This window comes from Citrus sinensis, chromosome 6 (assembly GCF_022201045.2).
Source record: "Citrus sinensis cultivar Valencia sweet orange chromosome 6, DVS_A1.0, whole genome shotgun sequence".
Taxonomy (NCBI): domain Eukaryota; kingdom Viridiplantae; phylum Streptophyta; class Magnoliopsida; order Sapindales; family Rutaceae; genus Citrus; species Citrus sinensis.
The window spans coordinates 3597135-3616451 of NC_068561.1; the positions used below are offsets into that span (position 1 = coordinate 3597135).

Genomic DNA, 19317 nt, shown 5'->3' on the forward strand with positions numbered 1-19317 from the left:
ACCCAAAAATGATAACGATAATTGTTTATCATGTCTCTACATGAAAGTAAATAATCCAATGGGTAATTGGGTCTAGTAAGCATAGACATGACTTCCCCAACGGATAGCTTGTCAAAGCGGAACTAGATTATCGTTACAATAAATTAAAATGCATTTATGGTTTTATGTATTTTTGTCATTTATTGTAAATATTATTTCAAATTATTTATGCATGGATGTTTTATTTTTTAGAAAATGTCTTCCCTAAGCCCACTTACTATTATTCTGAGTCAAAACAAACTCACTAGAGATAACTATATAGATTGAAAAAGAAATCTATTCATTGTCCTAACTGCTGAAAATTATAAATATGTCTTAACCCAGCCGTGCCCTCCAATTCCAGCGGAAGATGCTCATAGAAATCAGAGGAGGCTTTATGAGAAATGGTAAAAGGCCAACGAAATGGCAAAGTGCTATATTTTAGCCTCGATTTCTAATATTCTGCAGACCAAACATCAGAACTTGGAGACTGCCACTGAAATAATGGATAGTCTCCAACAGATGTTCGGGCATAGTACTCGCTCCGCGAGACAAGCAGCGCTGAAAGGAATTATGAATAATAAAATAGGGAAGGACACAAGAGTTCGTGATCATGTCCTCAAAATGATGGACTATTTGAATGAGGCTGAGATTCAGGGAGCACAAATCGATGATAACTCAAAGATTGACATGGTGCTAGAATCTCTGCCAGAAACATTCAAGAAGTTTAAGGTCAATTATAACATGAATAAAAGAAACATAACCTTAATTGAATTGATGAACGAACTCCATTCTGCTGAAGAGATCTATCGTGCTGAGAAATCTCTAGGAAGCATAAATATTACTAAAAAAAGTTCATCTTCTGGGCCTAAGCCGAAAGGCAAAGGTAAGAAGAAAGCTGGGAAAAAGAAACCGTCTACCAAGTAAGATGACAAGTTGAAAGGCAAATGCTTTAAGTGTGGACAGAAAGGTCACTGGAAAAAGGATTGCCCTAAGATTGTGAAATCAGGTATGGGAAATCTTTTTGTAATTGAGGCATGTTTAGTTCAGAATCCTATTAACACTTAGGTGTTGGATTCAGGAGCAACTAATCATATTTTTAATTCACTTTATTGGTTTTAGGAAACCATGAAAACAAGTGAAGGAAGCGTCAAGCTGCAGTTAGGGACATGTCAGTTCGTGTCAGCAGTGAAGATTGGATCTGTTTTATTATCTTTTAATAATGAAACTTTAGTTTTGAATAATTGTCTTTATGTTCCAGACATTAAGAGGAATTTAATTTCAGTAGCTTGTTTGTCAAAGTAAGGGTACACTGTAAATTTTGGATCCTCTGTTTTTATTTTTCATTATAAGAGACTTATTTGTTCTGGTACATTGGAAGATAATTTATATTATTTAAGTCCAATGATCCATTCTATGCATGACACAGTGATCAATAATGATGAGCATACACATTTATCTAAAAAAAGAAATATTTCTTCCAACCAATGTTACCTCTGGCATTTATGCTTGGGTCATATAAACCAAAATAGGATACAGAGAATGATCAAATATGGGCTCTTGGGTCCATTAGAAAATGAATCATTGTCACTCTGTGAATCCTGTTTAGAAGGGAAAATGACCAAAAGGCCATTCTCGGCCAAAGGAGTACGTGCAACAGTACCACTTGAATTGGTACATACATATGTATGTGGACCAATCAATGTACAAGCTCGAGGAGGTTATGAGTATTTCATCACTTTCACTGATGATTACTCAAGATACGGTTATGTTTATTTGATGGGTCACAAGTCTGAAGCTCTTGAGAAATTCAAAGAGTATAGGGCTGAGACAGAAAGCAATTAGATAAGAACATAAAGAAACTTCAATCTGATCGAGGTGATGAATTTCTCTCAGGAGATTTCAAAGAGTATCTAGTTGAAAATGGGATTATATCTCAGTTGACTGCCCCGGAAACACCACAACAAAATGGGGTAGCTGAAAGAAGAAATAGAACTCTTTTAGATATGGTGAGATCTATGTTTAGTTATTCATCATTACCAATCTCTTTTTGGGGACTAGCACTGGAAACTGCAGTTTACCTCTTGAACTTAGTTCCATCTAAGTCAGTGCCTAAAACCCCAATAGAATTATGGTCAGGTCACCAAGTTCACGACATGTCCGTATTTGGGGATCACCAGCGCATGTGCTGAAACCAAAGGCAGACAAAATGGATTCACGTTCTGAGGTTTGTATGTTTGTGGGGTATCCCAAAGGAATAAGGGGAGGTTTATTTTACAGTCCTCAAGATAGGAAAGTGATCATGAGCACATATTTCACTTCCCTCGAGGAAGACTATATGAATAACTTCAAACCTAAGAGTAAGGTAATACTTGAAGAACTGTCAAGTGATTAGGTTGATGCTCAGCTTTCAACGCCTGTTACAAAACAGGAAGAACAACAATAACCAGATGATCAACACAGGATTATCCCTGAACAACCATCACTTTTAGAACCTCGTCGTAGTGGAAGGGTAACTAGGTTACCTGCGAGATACATGCTTTTGGGAGAAACCTATACGGCTATCTCAGATGAACATGTACAAGATCCCATTAGTTACAACGAAGCTCTAATAGATAGAGATGTTGAATTTTGGAAAAAGGCCATGAATCAAGAAATGGAATCTATGTATTCCAATAAAGTCTTAGAACTTGTAGAGACACCAAATGGGGTAAAACCTATAGGGTGCAAGTGGATCTACAAGAGAAAAAGAGGAGTAGACGGAAGGGTGGAAACATTTAAAGCAAAATTAGTAGCCAAAGGGTTTACTCAGAAAGAGGGAATCGATTATGAGGAAACCTTTTCTCCGGTTACTATGTTTAAATCCATCAGGATTCTGCTCTCCATTGTTGCAGTGCTAGATTATGAAATTTGACAAATGGATGTCAAGACTGCCTTTCTTAACGGGCATCTTAAAGAAAACATCTACATGCAGCAACCAGATGGATTTATACAAAAAGGCCAAAAACACATGGTATGTAAGTTGCAGAGATCCATTTATGGATTGAAGTAAGCATCCCGGTCATGGAACATCAAATTTGATCAAGCGATTAAATCGTTTGGATTCTTTCAGAACATTGATGAACCACGTGTGTACAAGAAAATTCAAGAAAAATCTGTAGCCTTCCTAATTCTTTATGTAGACGATATTCTCCTAATTGGAAACGATATAGGAGTATTGACTACAATAAAGAGTTGGTTAGCAAAATAATTTGATATGAAAGACCTGGGAGAGGTAAGTTATATTCTTAGTATCAAGTTACTACGAGACTGGAAGAATAAAACTTTAGCCTTATCTCAAGCAGTCTATATTGATAAGAAATTGGCTAGATTTAGCATGAAAAATTTCAAAATTGGTTTATTACCATTCAGACATGGAATTACATTCTCTAAGGATCAATCACCTAAAACATCTGAAGAGATAGAGAGAATGAGACGAGTTCCCTATGCAGAAGCTTTGGGAAGTCTCATGTATGCCATGTTTTGCACTAGGCCAGATATCTGTTTTGCGGTAGGGATGGTTAGTAGATATCAATCTAATCCTAGACCTAAACACTGGACTGCAGTCAAGCATATAATGAAGTATCTGAAAAGAACTAAAAATTATATGCTTGTGTATTCTGGTGATGAACTCATTCCAGTGGGTTATACTGATTCTGACTTTATGTTAGATATGGATTCCAGAAAATCAACTTCCAGCTATGTGTTTAGATTGGGAAGTGGAGCTATTAGTTGGAGGAGTGTGAAACAATCTTGTATCGCAGACTCCACAACTGAAGATGAATATGTGGCTGCATCCGAAGCTGCAAAAGAAGCTGTATGGCTCCGCAAGTTCCTACAAGATCTTGAGGTGGTACAGGCTGTAACTACACCCCTAAAACTATTTTGCGATAATAGTGGTGCGGTAGCTCAATCTAAGGAACCAAGGAACCACAAGAAACAAAAACATATTGAGAGGAAGTATCATCTTATAAGGGATATAGTGCAGAGAGGTGATGTGGAGGTTACTCAGATTGCGTCACAGCAAAACTTGGCAGATCCTTTTACTAAGGCCATACCTGGGAAACCATTTAACTTGCACTTAGAATCCATGGGCATGCGTGAGATGCCAAATATGCTTTGAGAGCTAGTGGGAGATTGTTGGGAAAATATGCTCTTTAAAAGCATATGTGTTTATTTAATTGTAATAAACATTTTTTCTGATTAATAAAATTAATGAGGTATTTTATTCAAATATCTTAATTGCAATAATATTTTTATTAAAGCCCATTTAATCATATTATATGTATTTATGTGATCACCATGTGGATTCACAAAAGACATAAATACAAGTTATCTTATGATTAAATAAATTTAGTTCGCAGTTGATAAATAAAGTTGGGCACTTTATTTAAGTATAGAGTGTAATGAATTCACTGAATGGTTTGTCTTAATCATGTATGAATTTATTGATGTAGTACCACTACATTGAACAGGATCACATATGAGATTTAATTAACATTAAAATGACTATCAGACTTATTAAATCTCAGAGGCATTAATTTTACTGTAATCTTAATCTTGAGTTAGTTATGATTTTATGATTGTAATTGTTATTCCATTTGAGTTACCAATGGGCACCACACACAATTGTGGCAAGATTACCCAATATCTTGGTGGGAGCAATTATGAGTATTGGAGCTATGGATTAACAATATAGAATTTGTACAATACATCTCTTGATGGGTTTTCGGCACTTGATCATAGAATTCTCTGGCTAGAGTGTGTCAACATATTTAGTATGTTGAAAATGATCATTAGAGAAAACCAGTAAGTATAAAGAAACAAGATGTAATTAAATTGATTAGACAGTTGAGATATCGATTTAATTAATGATGTGGTACAAAGGATTGTGCAGTAAAGAAATCAATGTGGCTTGGGATGAATTATTATTCGAGCATACAATTATAGAGGTCAATTCCAATCTTTTAGTGGAGTAGATTTGGAATTAAATAATTAGGCTAGTTTAATTACAGACCTAATTATTATAGCCACTATTGTATGTTCCCAAATAATTCCCGGGTTAGCTCATTTAATTGACTGCGCCACTATTGGATTAATAAGCAAGATAACTAGCTACTTGGGTCAAAAGCCTAAATATATCATTTAGTGGGAGGCTCCATTTAATTAACTTGTGAGTAAGGGGCCTTATGTTATTTTACAAGATGAGTCCCCTATAAGAAAAGCAAGCAACGTGAGTTTTGATTTTTGATTTTTTATTTTTGGAGCTTAGGGTTTTCATCAAAGGGAGATATAAAAAGGCTTATTTTCTCTAAAAAAAAAGAGAGCAGTCATTTTATACAGATCAGAGAAAAAGATTTTTCTCTCTATTGTTGAGAGAAAAATCTTCTCGTGCTAGTTGCTTTGGTAGTGATAAAGGCGCCCACACGTTAAGTGCAGATCAAACCTGAGTCATAACCTGGAAGATTATTGGTGACAGTTCGTGATCTAACAAGCGTGGTGGTGACGGATCGTGATCTGGGAGCCTAAATCACTTCATCGGAAAAAGCTAAATCGAATTTTTAAGGTACGATTTCTAGATTACAAATTCTTATATATTGTATGAGAGCGATATTAAAAGTTTTTTTATAAAAAATTTAAAAAACTGTATTTTTCCCAACAAAAAGTGCTTAATTATGTTTGTCCTAAAAAAAAAAAAGAGAACAACTACCCAAGTGGCCTTAAGTAGTTTTATTTATTCGGCCGCCCCAATTCAATCTTGAAGTTAAAAAATAAAATTAATTTGGGTATTTTTCAATTCAAACTTCTCCATAAATCAGTATATTAACATCCAATAAGTATTTATTTAAATTCAAATTATTAGTTGTAATGCAATGATTAGAATAATGATTCTTTTGTGTATTAAATAGTTGATTTTATATAATAATACCATTTTTATTATCATTGCCATTCCTTTAATAAAACTTGTTCATAACGTTGCTTGAAATTCTAACCATTAATAAAACTAACATTTCACTATAAACGCATTAGGGAAAAAAAAGTAATTGAATTGCAAGTGGCTAGGTGAATGGAATATATTCGTTACTCGTTACCAAGTCAAGAATTAAATCCCCCTCTTCCCCTTTCTTCTTCTTTTTTTTTGTTTGGGGGGGGGGGGGGGGGGGGGGGGGGGGGGAATATTGGAAACTTGGAACATTTTCCCTAGGAGTGAGATTGGAAACTTGGAAATTTTTCTCACTTTATGCGTACACGAAGATCGTTTGGTACATCTCATCTAGCTTTGTAAGAGATTATTTAAATTCAATAACAATGTAGTCCTTCAATATATAGTGTGTCTTTCTCCATTACGATCTAAACGCCGTAGATGAAATCGAATATTGAAAATGTCTTGGAGACCTAATTTAAATACGTAGTACATACAGTATATAAGAGGGACCAAATTATCATTGTCCTTTCTTATATAAAATAATTTCAACTTGGACATATCCGCTAAAACATATAAATAGTGCAGAATATTTTATTTTTATTTATTTCACAAAATTTCCATTTCTTTAGCACTCTCGCATATTACAACTTGTGTTTTCTTTTTGTAGCCAACATATATATTAGGTAAGTTCAAATCAATGGAGAATCCAAGTAAAATAAGATGTTGCTACAATACGTAAACAAGCATTTGATATGAGAATTGTGGCATAACTAAACAACTCTTTGTTTTTTCCCTTTAAAAGATAGAAGGGTAGGTATTACTCAATTTAAATTTAAATTCTTATTTTCTCGGAATTTGAACTCGGATTGTTATTTGAATATGGATTGTTTTCTTAATAAAGTTCCTTGAAACTAGCAAACTCTAGTGGCCATAAATACTTTTTAAGGATAAATTTCAATAAGAGATCTTAAACCTAAAATGGGAATAATTTTATAATCACTAAAACCTGAATCCGCAAAAATCTTGGCCCATTCTTTCTCATCTCGCTCTGTTCCAGTGAGCAAGACCATCATGAACATTTCAAAGAAGAGTTGTGTTTCAATAGACTTATAATCCTTTTTTCTATTCTCTTTAATCATGTCTTTTATAATCACCTTCCTTTTCTTGCCATCCCTCGTGATTGCTTCCTTACATTTTTTAAGAATCTTCACGCATTCTTCATCATTCCAATCAAGTAATATCCACTACTTATCATCACCAATAATATTAGAATTTATTTGAAGACTCTAGAATGGAAAATTAAATGAATACATGATGTGCATACGTAATTTGAGATCCTTCTAGTATATATATTAATTTTATGCTCAAGAAACGACTTTAATTAAACTATAGAAATTATTACACGTACCTTGAGTAGAACAGCGTAAGCTGGGGAAATTGCCTTAAACATATCCCCTCCAACATATTTGAGATTGACCAAATCGCTTTCAAGGCCATTAACCACATGCGGCAGATCAAAACAAGTGCACTCCAACTTTGGAAACGCTTTAGCTATGGCCTTGGCTGCCGTTCCTGTGCCCCCACCAACATCGACCAACGAATTCAAACCTTCAAACACATTCTTACACTTCTGTATCATCACGCTTGTTGCCAACCGAGCATCACTTGCCATGGCTTCATTGAAGAAATTGTTAAGCTTCGACTCGTCCCCAGCATACTCCTAAAGAGTCTTCCCATGTGCCGTACCAAACGGCGTTGGATCGTCGTTTTTAAACCAACTGTTCAGTTGATGCTACGGTGATAGCAAAATAGTATCTATCATGGCTTGCAAGAAAGGTGTCACGCTTAAGGGGTTGTCTTTTAGGAGAAGTTTAGAAGCATTCGTTAGAACATAACCTTGTTCTTCGTCATTATTATTTCCGCTGCTAACTAGCTTTTGCTGTGCAAAGAAGCCTGAGTGGATCAAGATGTGCATCAAGCGATAACACATTGGGTTTTTGATAGGTTTATTGTTAGGGCACTAACAAGCTCATTGAGGGTCATGGGTTTGCCATGTTTGTTGATAATATCTGGGATGCCTAGTTGAAAAGCGCATTTAAGTGTCATGGAGTTTATGAAATTGAAAATGTGATTTCAAACATGAATTTGAGCTTCAAGTAGCTCAGTATCACGCTCTCGATCGTTTAAATTCATCTTTATTAGTGTTAAGGTCATTATTTATAGAGTTGGTATTTTATAGCAAGTCTAGTTAAACTAGAAGTTTATTTATTGCATATCTTGTAATAGGGATTAATTTATTAATTCCCTAATTTAGTGAGATTCCAATTTATTAGGAATATTTGTTTACTAATTTAATTAGATATCTAATTTAGCAAGTCAATTAATGGTGTGATTCTATAATTGGCGCATGAGATCTATTTAGAGGAAGAATTTGGTTCAAACAAGAAGTCATTAAATGATCTAGATATTTCTTGGGAGACAAGCAAGACTAAAAGATCATATTTATTTATATTCAGATTCATATGAATTATAAGAGGAAAGAAACTCTTATTTGGAAAGAATCCAAGTCTTTTAACGTTTACTATTTTGGTAAAACTCTAGTGCCTATATAAAGAGAGGTTTTTAACAATTGAAGGTTGATCGCACAACACAGAGCATAAAGCAGAGAAGCAAAATTCGGCCTCCTCCCTAGAGAATTCGGATTTGGCACATCATGTTGTGTTGATTTGTTTTCTTATCTTCTTTTCATCTCTGTGGAGAGTCTATGTGGATCTTGCATCACTAGACGTTAAAGTATTGCAGAATTACGATTGATCACTTTACGAAGTACCTTGAGGATCATGGATCAAGAGGGGTAGAGATTATTCAAGAGAAGCAGATTCAGTCTAAGGTTGAGTAAACTGTATGGTGATAAACTGTAAGTGAGAGTCTTAAGTTTGGTAAATCCATAGGTTGTAATATCTCAACTTAGTGAATTGCTTTTCATCTGGGCGTGGCCTCGTGGATGTAGAATTGATTAATCCGAACTACGTAAAAATCTCTGTGTCATTTATTTTCTACATTTTATTGTGTTTTTGGAAAATTAATATTTTTTATACGGATGAACAGTAAGCGTGAACAGTAACGGTGAATAGTTGCAGTAAACAGTAACAGTGAATAGTACTTTAGGAAAATTAATTAAGTAATTAATTTTTTATTTTTAATTGCCCACATCTATTTGTAATAGATCTAAATTCCTTTCAATTAGGCTAAGTAGGGCTAATTGATATTTGATGCAAATTAGATGAGTTTGAGCTCTATTTATTATAGCGAAAGAGTCATACATGTTGGGAGGCTTAGCATAGGATTTATAAGCATTTAGCACAAAAGACTAGTCTACTGGATGAAGTGACGTATTCTACTTATAAATTCAAGTAACTTACCTTTATTAGTTTGTTGGATCCACCTCATTTAGGTGGTCATAACCCAAAGTTTCCATTAGTTTAGGTGCTTAAAGTAATTAAAGGAAACCAATTAGGGCTAATTGAAAAATGCCATATTTGGCTTTGAAAATCATGTGACTATAAAAGAAAAATTACATTGCAAGGCGTGAAAAAGATGAGAGGGAGGAAAGAAGACAGTAGTGGCATTAACTTGTATTAAGGGCAAGGGTTTCAATCTTCAATTGGATAATTGGAATGTAAATTTAACTTTGTTTTCTCCTAAATTTAGAAGGTAAGTTCCTGGCACTAGCCTCTATATTCTTACTAGCCTTGATTTTTGTTTTATTCTCTCATTGGCTGCTATTTGAGATACTCACTTGTTATAGAAACAAATATCAGGCTGTTATTGTAAGCCAAGATTGTTGAGGCTAGAAATGATGGACCAAGACCCCAACAAATGGCATTAGAGCTAAATCTTAGTAGTCAGAATATGATGGTGAAACAACTAAAGAGTGTCAGATGAAAAGACTTGGGTCCGACAGTGGTTTTATTCGATTGACAAAGTGTTGAATTGTGTCCCACATTGGCTAGTAAAGGGGAGTTAGTAGGGTTCATAAGTAGCATAGGCCACTCCACCAAATAGGTTAGCCTTTTGATTTGGATATTTAAAAATCATTAGCCAAGACCCTACCAACAAGTGGTATCATTCTTTTACTTTATGTGGTTGACAAGTTGATTGTTGGCTAGAATATTAGTGAGATTGATAAAGAAAGAGCTTCGCAAGTCTTTTGTAATGACAAACTTGGGACTAGCAAAACAAAATCTTGGCATGAAAATAGATTCTTGGCATTAAAATTCCCGTGATAGAAAAACTAGGAAGTTATGGCTATTTGAAGAAGGATTTATTGAAAGGATTCTTGAAAGATTTAACATAGGCAAAATTTTATTTGTTCTCCACTTGCAAGTCATTTCAAGTTTAGTTCCAGGCATTATCCTACAAGTGAGAAAGAGAATCAAGTGGTGAGAGGAGTTCCTTATGCTTCATCAATTGACAGTTTGATAAATGCTATGGTTTGTACAAAGCTAGATATTGCTCATGCAGTTAAAGTAGTCAGTTGGTTTATCTGTAATGCAGGCAAAAAACATTGGACAGTAGTGAAGTGTATTCTCAGAATTCTCAGAGGTACTTCCAGGGCATGTTTATGTTTTGGTCATGACAAACTTGTGTTACAAGAGTACATAGATGCAATTATGATAGGAGATGTCGATTCTAGAAAATCTCTATTAGAATATTTGCTCATCTTTACAAGAGGACAAATCTTATGCATTCCAAACTTCAGCAATATGTTGCTTTGTCTATCACAAAAGTAGAGTATATTGCAATCACTAAAGATTGCAAAGAAACCTTGCAGATGAAAAATTTCCTACAAGTGTTAGATTTGAAATAAAAAAGCTATGTTGCGTTCTGTGACAGTCAAAGTGCCATTCACTGGGTAAATAATTCAACATACCATTTGAAATCCAAGTATATTGAAATCATTGGATACAAAATGTGCTTGAGAAGATATAGTTGTAACTTGAAAAGATTTACACAGCGAAGAATGATGTTAGATATGATGAGAAAATCATTACCCAAGGAGAAGTTGTAAACCTTTAAATAGAAAACGAGCTTGGTTAGCCTCCGACATGATCTGGAAGGAGAGATTTGTTGGATCCATGTCATTTGGGTAGCTTAAGCCTAAAATTTTCATTAGTTTAGGTGTTTAAGTAATTAAAGTAAACAAGTAAGAACTAATTAAAAATTCCCATTCAATTTACCTTTGAAAATCACCTGGCTATAAAAGAAAAAAGGAGAGCAAGTGGCGGTTGTTACATTATAAAGCATGAAAAACACGAGAGAGAATAAAGAAGATAGTAGCGTGAACTTGTTTCAATCTTTAATTGGATGATCATAAGGTCAATTTAACTCCATTTTCTCCCGAATTAGATGGTAAGTTCCTGGTATTACTCTCTACATTCTTACTGGTCTTGATTTTTGTTTTCTCCTCTTGTTAGTTGTTATTTGATATACCTACTTGTTAGAGTGACATTTATTAGACTATCACTGTAAGTCAATATTGTTGAGATTCTTGGTGTTATTAAATTCTAGTGTTATCTAAAAAAAATTATATTGTAATTTCATTATTAATATAATGAAAGATTATATCAGACTACGGTCTTGTATTTTTTTTTTCAATATGAATTTTTCATGTAGAAATATATGTCTCTTGTAATTGATTTATTACTTTGGATTTTATTGATTTAATTTCCACTTTATTTATTTGTGATAAATATATATTCATTCCCAAGTGCAGGCGCCTTTATTTATTTTTAATGTGAACACACTCTTAAGCCCTGAGATTTAATAGATTTATTTTTTAATGAGCTATAGAGTCGTATGGTTTAATAAATTTAAAATTAAGTTTAATAAATTTAAAAACTAACTGTCTTAAATTACAAGTCTTAAAAGTGTGTCTGCATAAAAAAAAAAATGAGGGTGCCCATATTATAGAAGGACCGTAGTGTCAGGTGAATATGACTTCTAAATACTAATTTTAAAAAAACTAACACAGACATATAAGTTTTCATCATACGAAGAAAGTTTAAATTACAATAACAAATATTTACTAAATACCTTAGAACTTTACCACCCAATGTTTACTAAATACCTTAAAACTATATCACCCAACTACAATACCATACAATCCCTTAATACGTATACACGACAATTTTCTATCAGGTCATCAAAAGAAAATTTGTTGGGAGTGTTTAACACGTCTCTCTAAGTGCATCTAATTGTCAAATAAAACAGTAATTTACTAAGGGTTAAATTCAAAGCGAAAGATAAGGATCATAGAGTTTGTGACAAAAATGACAAAGAAACATCAAATTTTAATTACCACACGATTCATGACGTTGACGCGATCGAAGTTCATGACTTGAAATTTGATCCCTGTCGATTTGTTTACAAATGGACTCATGATAATTGAAGCCTTAAAAGACTTAGCAGCTGTAAATGTTAAGCAGACAAACAAGTTCCCATTAGTGGTTTTTTTTTTTCTTTGTCTTTTCAATTTATTTAACATCCTGTCTGGCCAAGAATTATGTATTTTGTTAACTGATCAACTGAAAATCTGAACAATTAAAAAAGCACTAAAACGGCTGAACTCCGCTAGCTACCCTACAATAATAAATTAATAATCGACTCCACCAGCGTTTTGTTAAAGGAAAATGGTTGAGATCGAATAATCTACACTTTTCAAACGTGTGGTGAAAAGTTAAATATTACTTTAACTTTCAACTATCTATCAGTAAATTATTTAAATCAATAACTGAAGATATATGTTAAAATTTTAAATAAAAAATTAAAATTAGAATAACTTAAACCTATTTGGGTAGGCTATCTCTCTTTCGGATTATGTATTTTCTTTTGTGCTACTTTAATAATCATACATGCATTTCCTCCTTTCCCTTAATAATTATTCTATAGTGATGACAAAAAGCTCACTTTAAATAAAAATTAAACTAAGAATATAATTTAGGACAAATTTTAAATTAACGAAAAACTTATCCAAAAATTTATGAGTAATGATATAGTCACAAACTCTTGTACAAATTTATTTTGTACAAACTGATGTGATATTAATTCATTAATTGAATTAAATATCTCTTGACCCACATAATTTATTTATATTATTTTATATTTTTATTCAACCAATAAATTAATGCCACATTAATTTATACAAGATAAATTTATACAAAAATTTATGACTATATCATCACTCAAAATTTATCTCCATGGGATTAAGATGAGATTGCATGTCATTTTTTATCGCTTTTCACTTCTGCTTATTGATTCAATGATGACAAGTCAAAGTGGGTTAATATAATTTGTGGTGGAAGACTTGATGAGCCAATGCGAAGTGAACAACTGTAAAGCTACCGAATCCGTGGACGATACTTGAGAAAAGTCTTCCTCCCGACAATGGTGCCCCTCTTATTAAACTTTACCAGTCATTATTGGCAGCTATTTTTTCTCAAGTATAGTACTCGAAATTCCTAGCTTCGCTCAATTATGCATGAAAATGTCCAACGTGTAACATGATTATCCGTTAAATCGATAATAATTGAATAATACGGCATCTACCTTTTCATATTTACTTTTATCAAATTTCAATTCCTCATGCTCAATCATATATATGAAATAGTGAACCAACAACCTCAAAACACTTTAACAAGCCCCGTACATGCTTTGAAAATAAAATACTGCAAAGAAAAAGCCAGCAGGTTACAAGTGCGATCTGCAATTTTCCATTTTTTTAAAGTGTTTTGAGAAATTTAATCTCTATATGCTTGGTCCTAAAGTATTGGATAGGATTCTTTGACAGATTTATAGCACTTGTATCATCACACATGATAGGCATATGATCAAATTTAATCCCATAGTCACTAAGGCTATGTTTGGAAGATCGGATTGGACTGGATTAACTCTTATGATTAGATTGGATTATATAGTATTACCTTTTGTTTGGTATAGTGTCGGATAGGACTATGTTAAATTTAATTTAATGAAGCTAAAATAACTATTTAAATAGTATATTATTTTTTAAATCATATTACTGTCTGTTAAATTTAATATTTAGATTTCAATATTATTGTAATTAAATAATTGAATAATTTTTTTATGTTTAATATATTACATACTAGTTAAAATAAATTATTGAATTAAAATTTTGATTCAATATTAAATTTTAAAAAGTTAAAAATAAATTATTGAATAAACTTTTGATGTTAGTAACAAATTTAGACCGTAAGATATCTAATCATATCTAAACTCACATGAAAATGGAAATTGATAGTCCTATGAATGTAAGACTAAATTTTGAACTTATTTATTAGTTCTGACAGTCAAACATGACTTTGGAATTGATTAATTTCTTTATCTTTCAAATTAATCTAATCCCACCTTTTATCAAACATCCAAACAAAGCCTAAGGGTTTGTTTCATCCATATACCTTGTGCACAATAGCTAATGGCAATAATATATTCAACGTCGGTGGTTGAAAAAGCAACTGAATTTCGTTTCTTACTGAACCAAGAGACAAGCAAGTGACCTAAAAAGTGACAAGTTCCACTAATACTCTTCCTATCGACTTCATATCCAACGAAGTCAACATTTGAATAACATGTTAAATCTATGTGAGTCTCTTTAAGATACCAAAAACGTAGATCAATTATCCCACTCGAATAATGAAAAATTCTTTTAGTAGCAAGCAAATGAGATTTCTTGGGACATGATTCAAATCTTGCACATAAATATACACTATCCATTATGAATACATGCGATCATATGCTTCACTTATAATTCTAACAATGGTATTAACATCTTGACTACTTTTGGCTTCTGAATTAGATTCTTCATCACTTGACTTGACACTTGAGGTTTTAACATTATTATCGGGAGGAATCCATTAATAACAAGGAAGAGAAACATCACATGATTTTGATCTTTCATCATCAGAATCTTCAAGTTCCAACTTTTTATCATAAACAACAAGTCCGCTAACAATATTGTCATCATCAATGCTCAAGTCATCATTATCACTCCATGTTGCTTGCACTACTTTCTTCTTTTTCGAGATGTAATTAGAAAATTGGTCTAAATATGACTAAAACCATCACAGGCCCTACATCGAGTACTTTGAATTAATTATACTAGTCTTAAACAAATTGGAATTGGAAGAAAATTTACACTTTTGTGCAGGTTGTGGCTTTAAGGAGAATTTTTTCTTGTTGTTGTTTCCAGAATTTTCTCAAGTTAAATTTTGAACCTTCTTGGTGTCATAGCCAGGGATTTTTGCACATCTTTAATTCCATCGTGAGTGTCATTGGCATCATCAATATCACTCTTTGAATTTAGCATCTCAACTTGAAAAACAATACTTTTTGCTTTCTTCTTCTTCAATTGATTAGTCTCAAAAGTTTCAAGTTTGCTAATCACTTGATTTCTGGTCATGGTGCCAATCAATGTTCTTCAATAGCTGCAACTTTAATAAGAAATCTACAAGACAAAGATCTCAAGATGTTTCTAACTGATACTTCCTCAGAAATTCTTTTACTAAGAGAATATGAAGTATTAGCAATCTTAAGAAGTTTTATCATTAAATCATGTCGATTGATGTCCACTCCATTGAAAATAATAATGAGTCCTAGGAATTAAAGCCAGATTATTGAATTTCGGTTTTTGGACTATTCATTCACAAGCTCAAGAATTATGTTTCCATCATGATCAGACATGGTGGGTAAAGTATAGTCTTTTCTTACACATTCCACAACTCTTATATCAATGGATTCAATAAAAGTAGTCATTCTTTGCATCTAATACAAATAGTTATCAAGATCTTAAAATCTCACTAAATAAATTGTTAGTGACATCATTTTGATGCCACTTATTAAAAATTTAGATCTATTAAAACAAGTTGGGCAAAATTTAAAAAAAGAAAAAGAAAAACTAAGTCCCCTAATGAATTAATCCTAAAAGTATTGTTCATCAATTATTGTTCGTGCCATATTGTTCATACATGTTACTGCTCACATGTACTTTTTATAGCATTACTCATCGTAACTACTCATCGCACTGTTCATTTACTATTCATTCATCATAAATACACTAGAATCAATAACATGCAGAAGGTAAAGCACACAAAAGATTTTGACGTGGTTCAGATCACAATCCTACATCCACGGGGGCATGCCTAGACAATAAGCAATTCACTAAGTAATGAAAAGATTACAGTCTATTGAATTCTTATGCAATTTCAAACACCCACTCACTCTTGTCACCACCTCGTTGTATCTAACTTAGTTTACCTTACTTAGTAAGAACCCTTCGTCTTCAAATGTGTTTGCTACTTTTCTTGAGATCCCCTTAACAAAACGAACAATCTCTTCATCCCGAAGAGACCAAAGTAAATATAATGAATTTCTAATGAAAGACTTGATATGATGAAGACTTGATGAAAAAGACTAGAACATCATTGAGATATAAAACAACATATGCGACCAAATAGTTTTCTTCTTGTTCTCTCCATTGGTTGCTTTTCTTATATAAAATATGATATGTTTTCTTCACTTGCTTCAATGTGTGAAGTACTTCTCTTTATACAAGAGTAGTATTTCACTCAAACCCTAGTAGGAACATTGAGTTATACTTCCTTAAGAGTCTAATATTCTATAAATACTTGCTACTAGGATATATTTCCATAAGAGTCCAATATTACATAAATACTTTATATACTTACCAATGCAGTAGTCATCTTTATTTAAAATTGTTTGATATGGAATTCTCATTTACATGCCAATTTGCTTCTTTTATGCCTCGAAAAATATTCTCCAATATTTCACATAATCTAATCTTAATTAATTCCCAAAACTAGATAAATCTTTGATAAAAGGAAACAAATCCATGATAAAAGAAATAAATGAATTATAATATTATTGAGACAACGATGCCAATAATAAAAAAACTTAAAAGCCTCAAATGACAACAATTCATTAATAGCACAATTTGAGTTGATATACCATTTAGGTATATGGTTTCCAAATTTGATTCAATAGGGATGAAGTAGACACAAGTTAAAAATTAAAATAACAAGTTATTATTTGTGGGGGGTTTTACGTCCATTACTACTTCAAGTAAAAGATGAAGATGAAGATGAAAATTAAGCAAGTGAATTCAATTATACAATACATCATTACTGGGGATACTTCTTCAATCACAAATAGGGTGATAATCTACTCCCATAGATTTTAGATCTATTTTATGATTGGAGTGTTTCACCACAACTTGCAATACTTGTATTCAACCGCTTCCACCAATGGATTTTGATTGATTGGGTTACTTTGTGATTAAGAAACATAATTGAACTGTCAGAGTTTGATTTTGCTGTTACTGCATTTTTTAAGATGTGGCCATGTGATGAGAGTGGCGCTTGGTGTCACTTCCACCTCAAGCACTTGAAAGAGGAATTGCAGAAGAAGATAAAACTTCATTTCCAAGTTTCTCTCTTTTTTTTTTAATACATAAACTACATATAAAATCTGTTGCTAAACATGATATGTGGTGGTGTTTTTTAGGAAATTTCGATGCAGAGTTGTTCAACTTACAATAGATATTAAAATCTGTATTATATTACACGCGTAACTTGCTCCAAAATTAGAAAATTACAATTGCCGATTCACAGTGCATATGACTTGGAAGTATAGAGGTTAGTTTTTCTTTCCTAGAAATACCTTCCATGGTGGCATTCCCTTTTCATTTGGTTACATGAACGGATTGAGAAGTCTGGACTTATCTAATAATCAACTTACTAGTGAAATCCCTGAACACCTTGTGCTTAACTTGAAAAACTTGTCGTGGTTAAAACTAGATGGCAGTCTCTTCATTGGAGAAACTTTAAAAAATTTGTCTAATTGCTCTATTTTTAGAGGATTGTATCTCAGTGATAATAATATCTCAGGCAAGGTTAATTCCAACAAATGTATATAATTTACGGTAATTTGTACAAGGGAGTCTTAAATTGTTCTAGTCCCATTGGTTGTGATACTTATTTATCCTTAATAAATTGCTTAATAGTTGGATGTGGTTCAAAGTAAAAATACCAATGTTCTTTACTTTCTACAATTTATTGCTTTGGGTGGTGATATTTCCACCCCATAAATTTTATTAACCCACCCCAATTTTAAGAAATTATTATAACAAGTACACATTATTTTTTAAAAATTCAAATTAAGAAGAAATTTAAAAATTTAACCAATTAAATCCATATTCATTAATTAATTTTTTATGAGACTATTGTTTTTATTATATTTGATCAATAAGGTTGTTTTAACATAAATTAATATAATTATTCTAACCTCATAAGGTAAAAGTACCAAGAATATCTAAAAATTTACTTTAACTTTAATAAATTTTTATACAAAAAATTTGTATATTTTAATTATGTATAAGTAGTACTTTTTTAGTATGATTATTAATATTCCACTAAACTAACGAGATGTAATTAGGACATTTGGAGTATTGAAAATTATTAAATTTTATATAAAACATATTAGATTATAAAACATAAATCTAAATGCCTAAACAATTAGTTACAATAATATATATTTCTTAGGGTAATTTGGTTATTTTATATTATAAGGGTAAATTAGTTAAATTAAACTTATATTAAAACAACCTTAAATTGTTAAAGATTGTTAAAAGACAAAGTAAGAAAAAAAATATTATAAGAATGATTTAATTAATTAATTATTCAAACTTATTATTAATTTGTAATTCTATAAAATAATGTGAACTTATTGTAATTGTTTTATGAAGGTGGGGTGGGTTTATAAAAATAGTGGGGTGGAAATATACGCACCCTATTGCTTTCAATAAAATTAATTATTTTTATTTATTTAAGTACCCATGTTATTTCAAATTCATCATTGGACAATACATATTGCTAATTTTTGCAGATAGATCTGTTATTTGTACTGGGACGACCCTAATGATGTATCATCCATGTTATAAGTTTACTCAATGCTCAGAAATAAAGTAGAGATTGCATGATCACTAACAAGCCTGCAATCTGGAACTCGGCTGATTAAGATGAAAGAAATAAATCTTTATCTCTGTAAAAGACAATGCCCAGTTGATGATGTAACATATAAATAATTGGCTAAGCCAGATTAATTTATAGGCTTTGAGATGACCATATGTTGACCTTAATTATTATGGAAGCTTAATTCCTCTAACGACTTGACTTCTTACAGGATCAGAAAAACAGTTAAATCTCAATCTATCTCATAGAGTCTTAAAATTTTGAGTTTGA

At 32.2% G+C, this 19317-nt stretch overlaps 1 protein-coding gene and 1 pseudogene across 1 annotated transcript; one reads left to right on the forward strand and one right to left on the reverse strand.

Annotated features, from left to right (window-relative positions):
• Nucleotides 1–441: 441 nt before the first annotated feature.
• On the forward strand, nucleotides 442–1863 carry LOC127903071 (uncharacterized). The gene is made up of 2 exons (XM_052443728.1): nucleotides 442–904; nucleotides 1628–1863. Exons 1-2 carry the CDS (start codon nucleotides 442–444, stop codon nucleotides 1861–1863), a joined length of 699 nt encoding a protein of 232 aa, XP_052299688.1.
• A 5061-nt stretch (nucleotides 1864–6924) lies between these two features.
• LOC102627371 (probable O-methyltransferase 3) lies at nucleotides 6925–8176 on the reverse strand (annotated as a pseudogene).
• Between the last annotated feature and the right edge of the window lie 11141 nt (nucleotides 8177–19317).

Bases quoted from the DNA above. Each gene is read 5' to 3' on its own strand.
- LOC127903071 (XM_052443728.1), top strand. From the start codon at position 442: ATGGCAAAGTGCTATATTTTAGCCTCGATTTCTAATATTCTGCAGACC. The intron at 905-1,627 runs GTAAGAAGAAAG...AATCCTGTTTAG, and splicing joins GCCTAAGCCGAAAGGCAAAG to AAGGGAAAATGACCAAAAGG.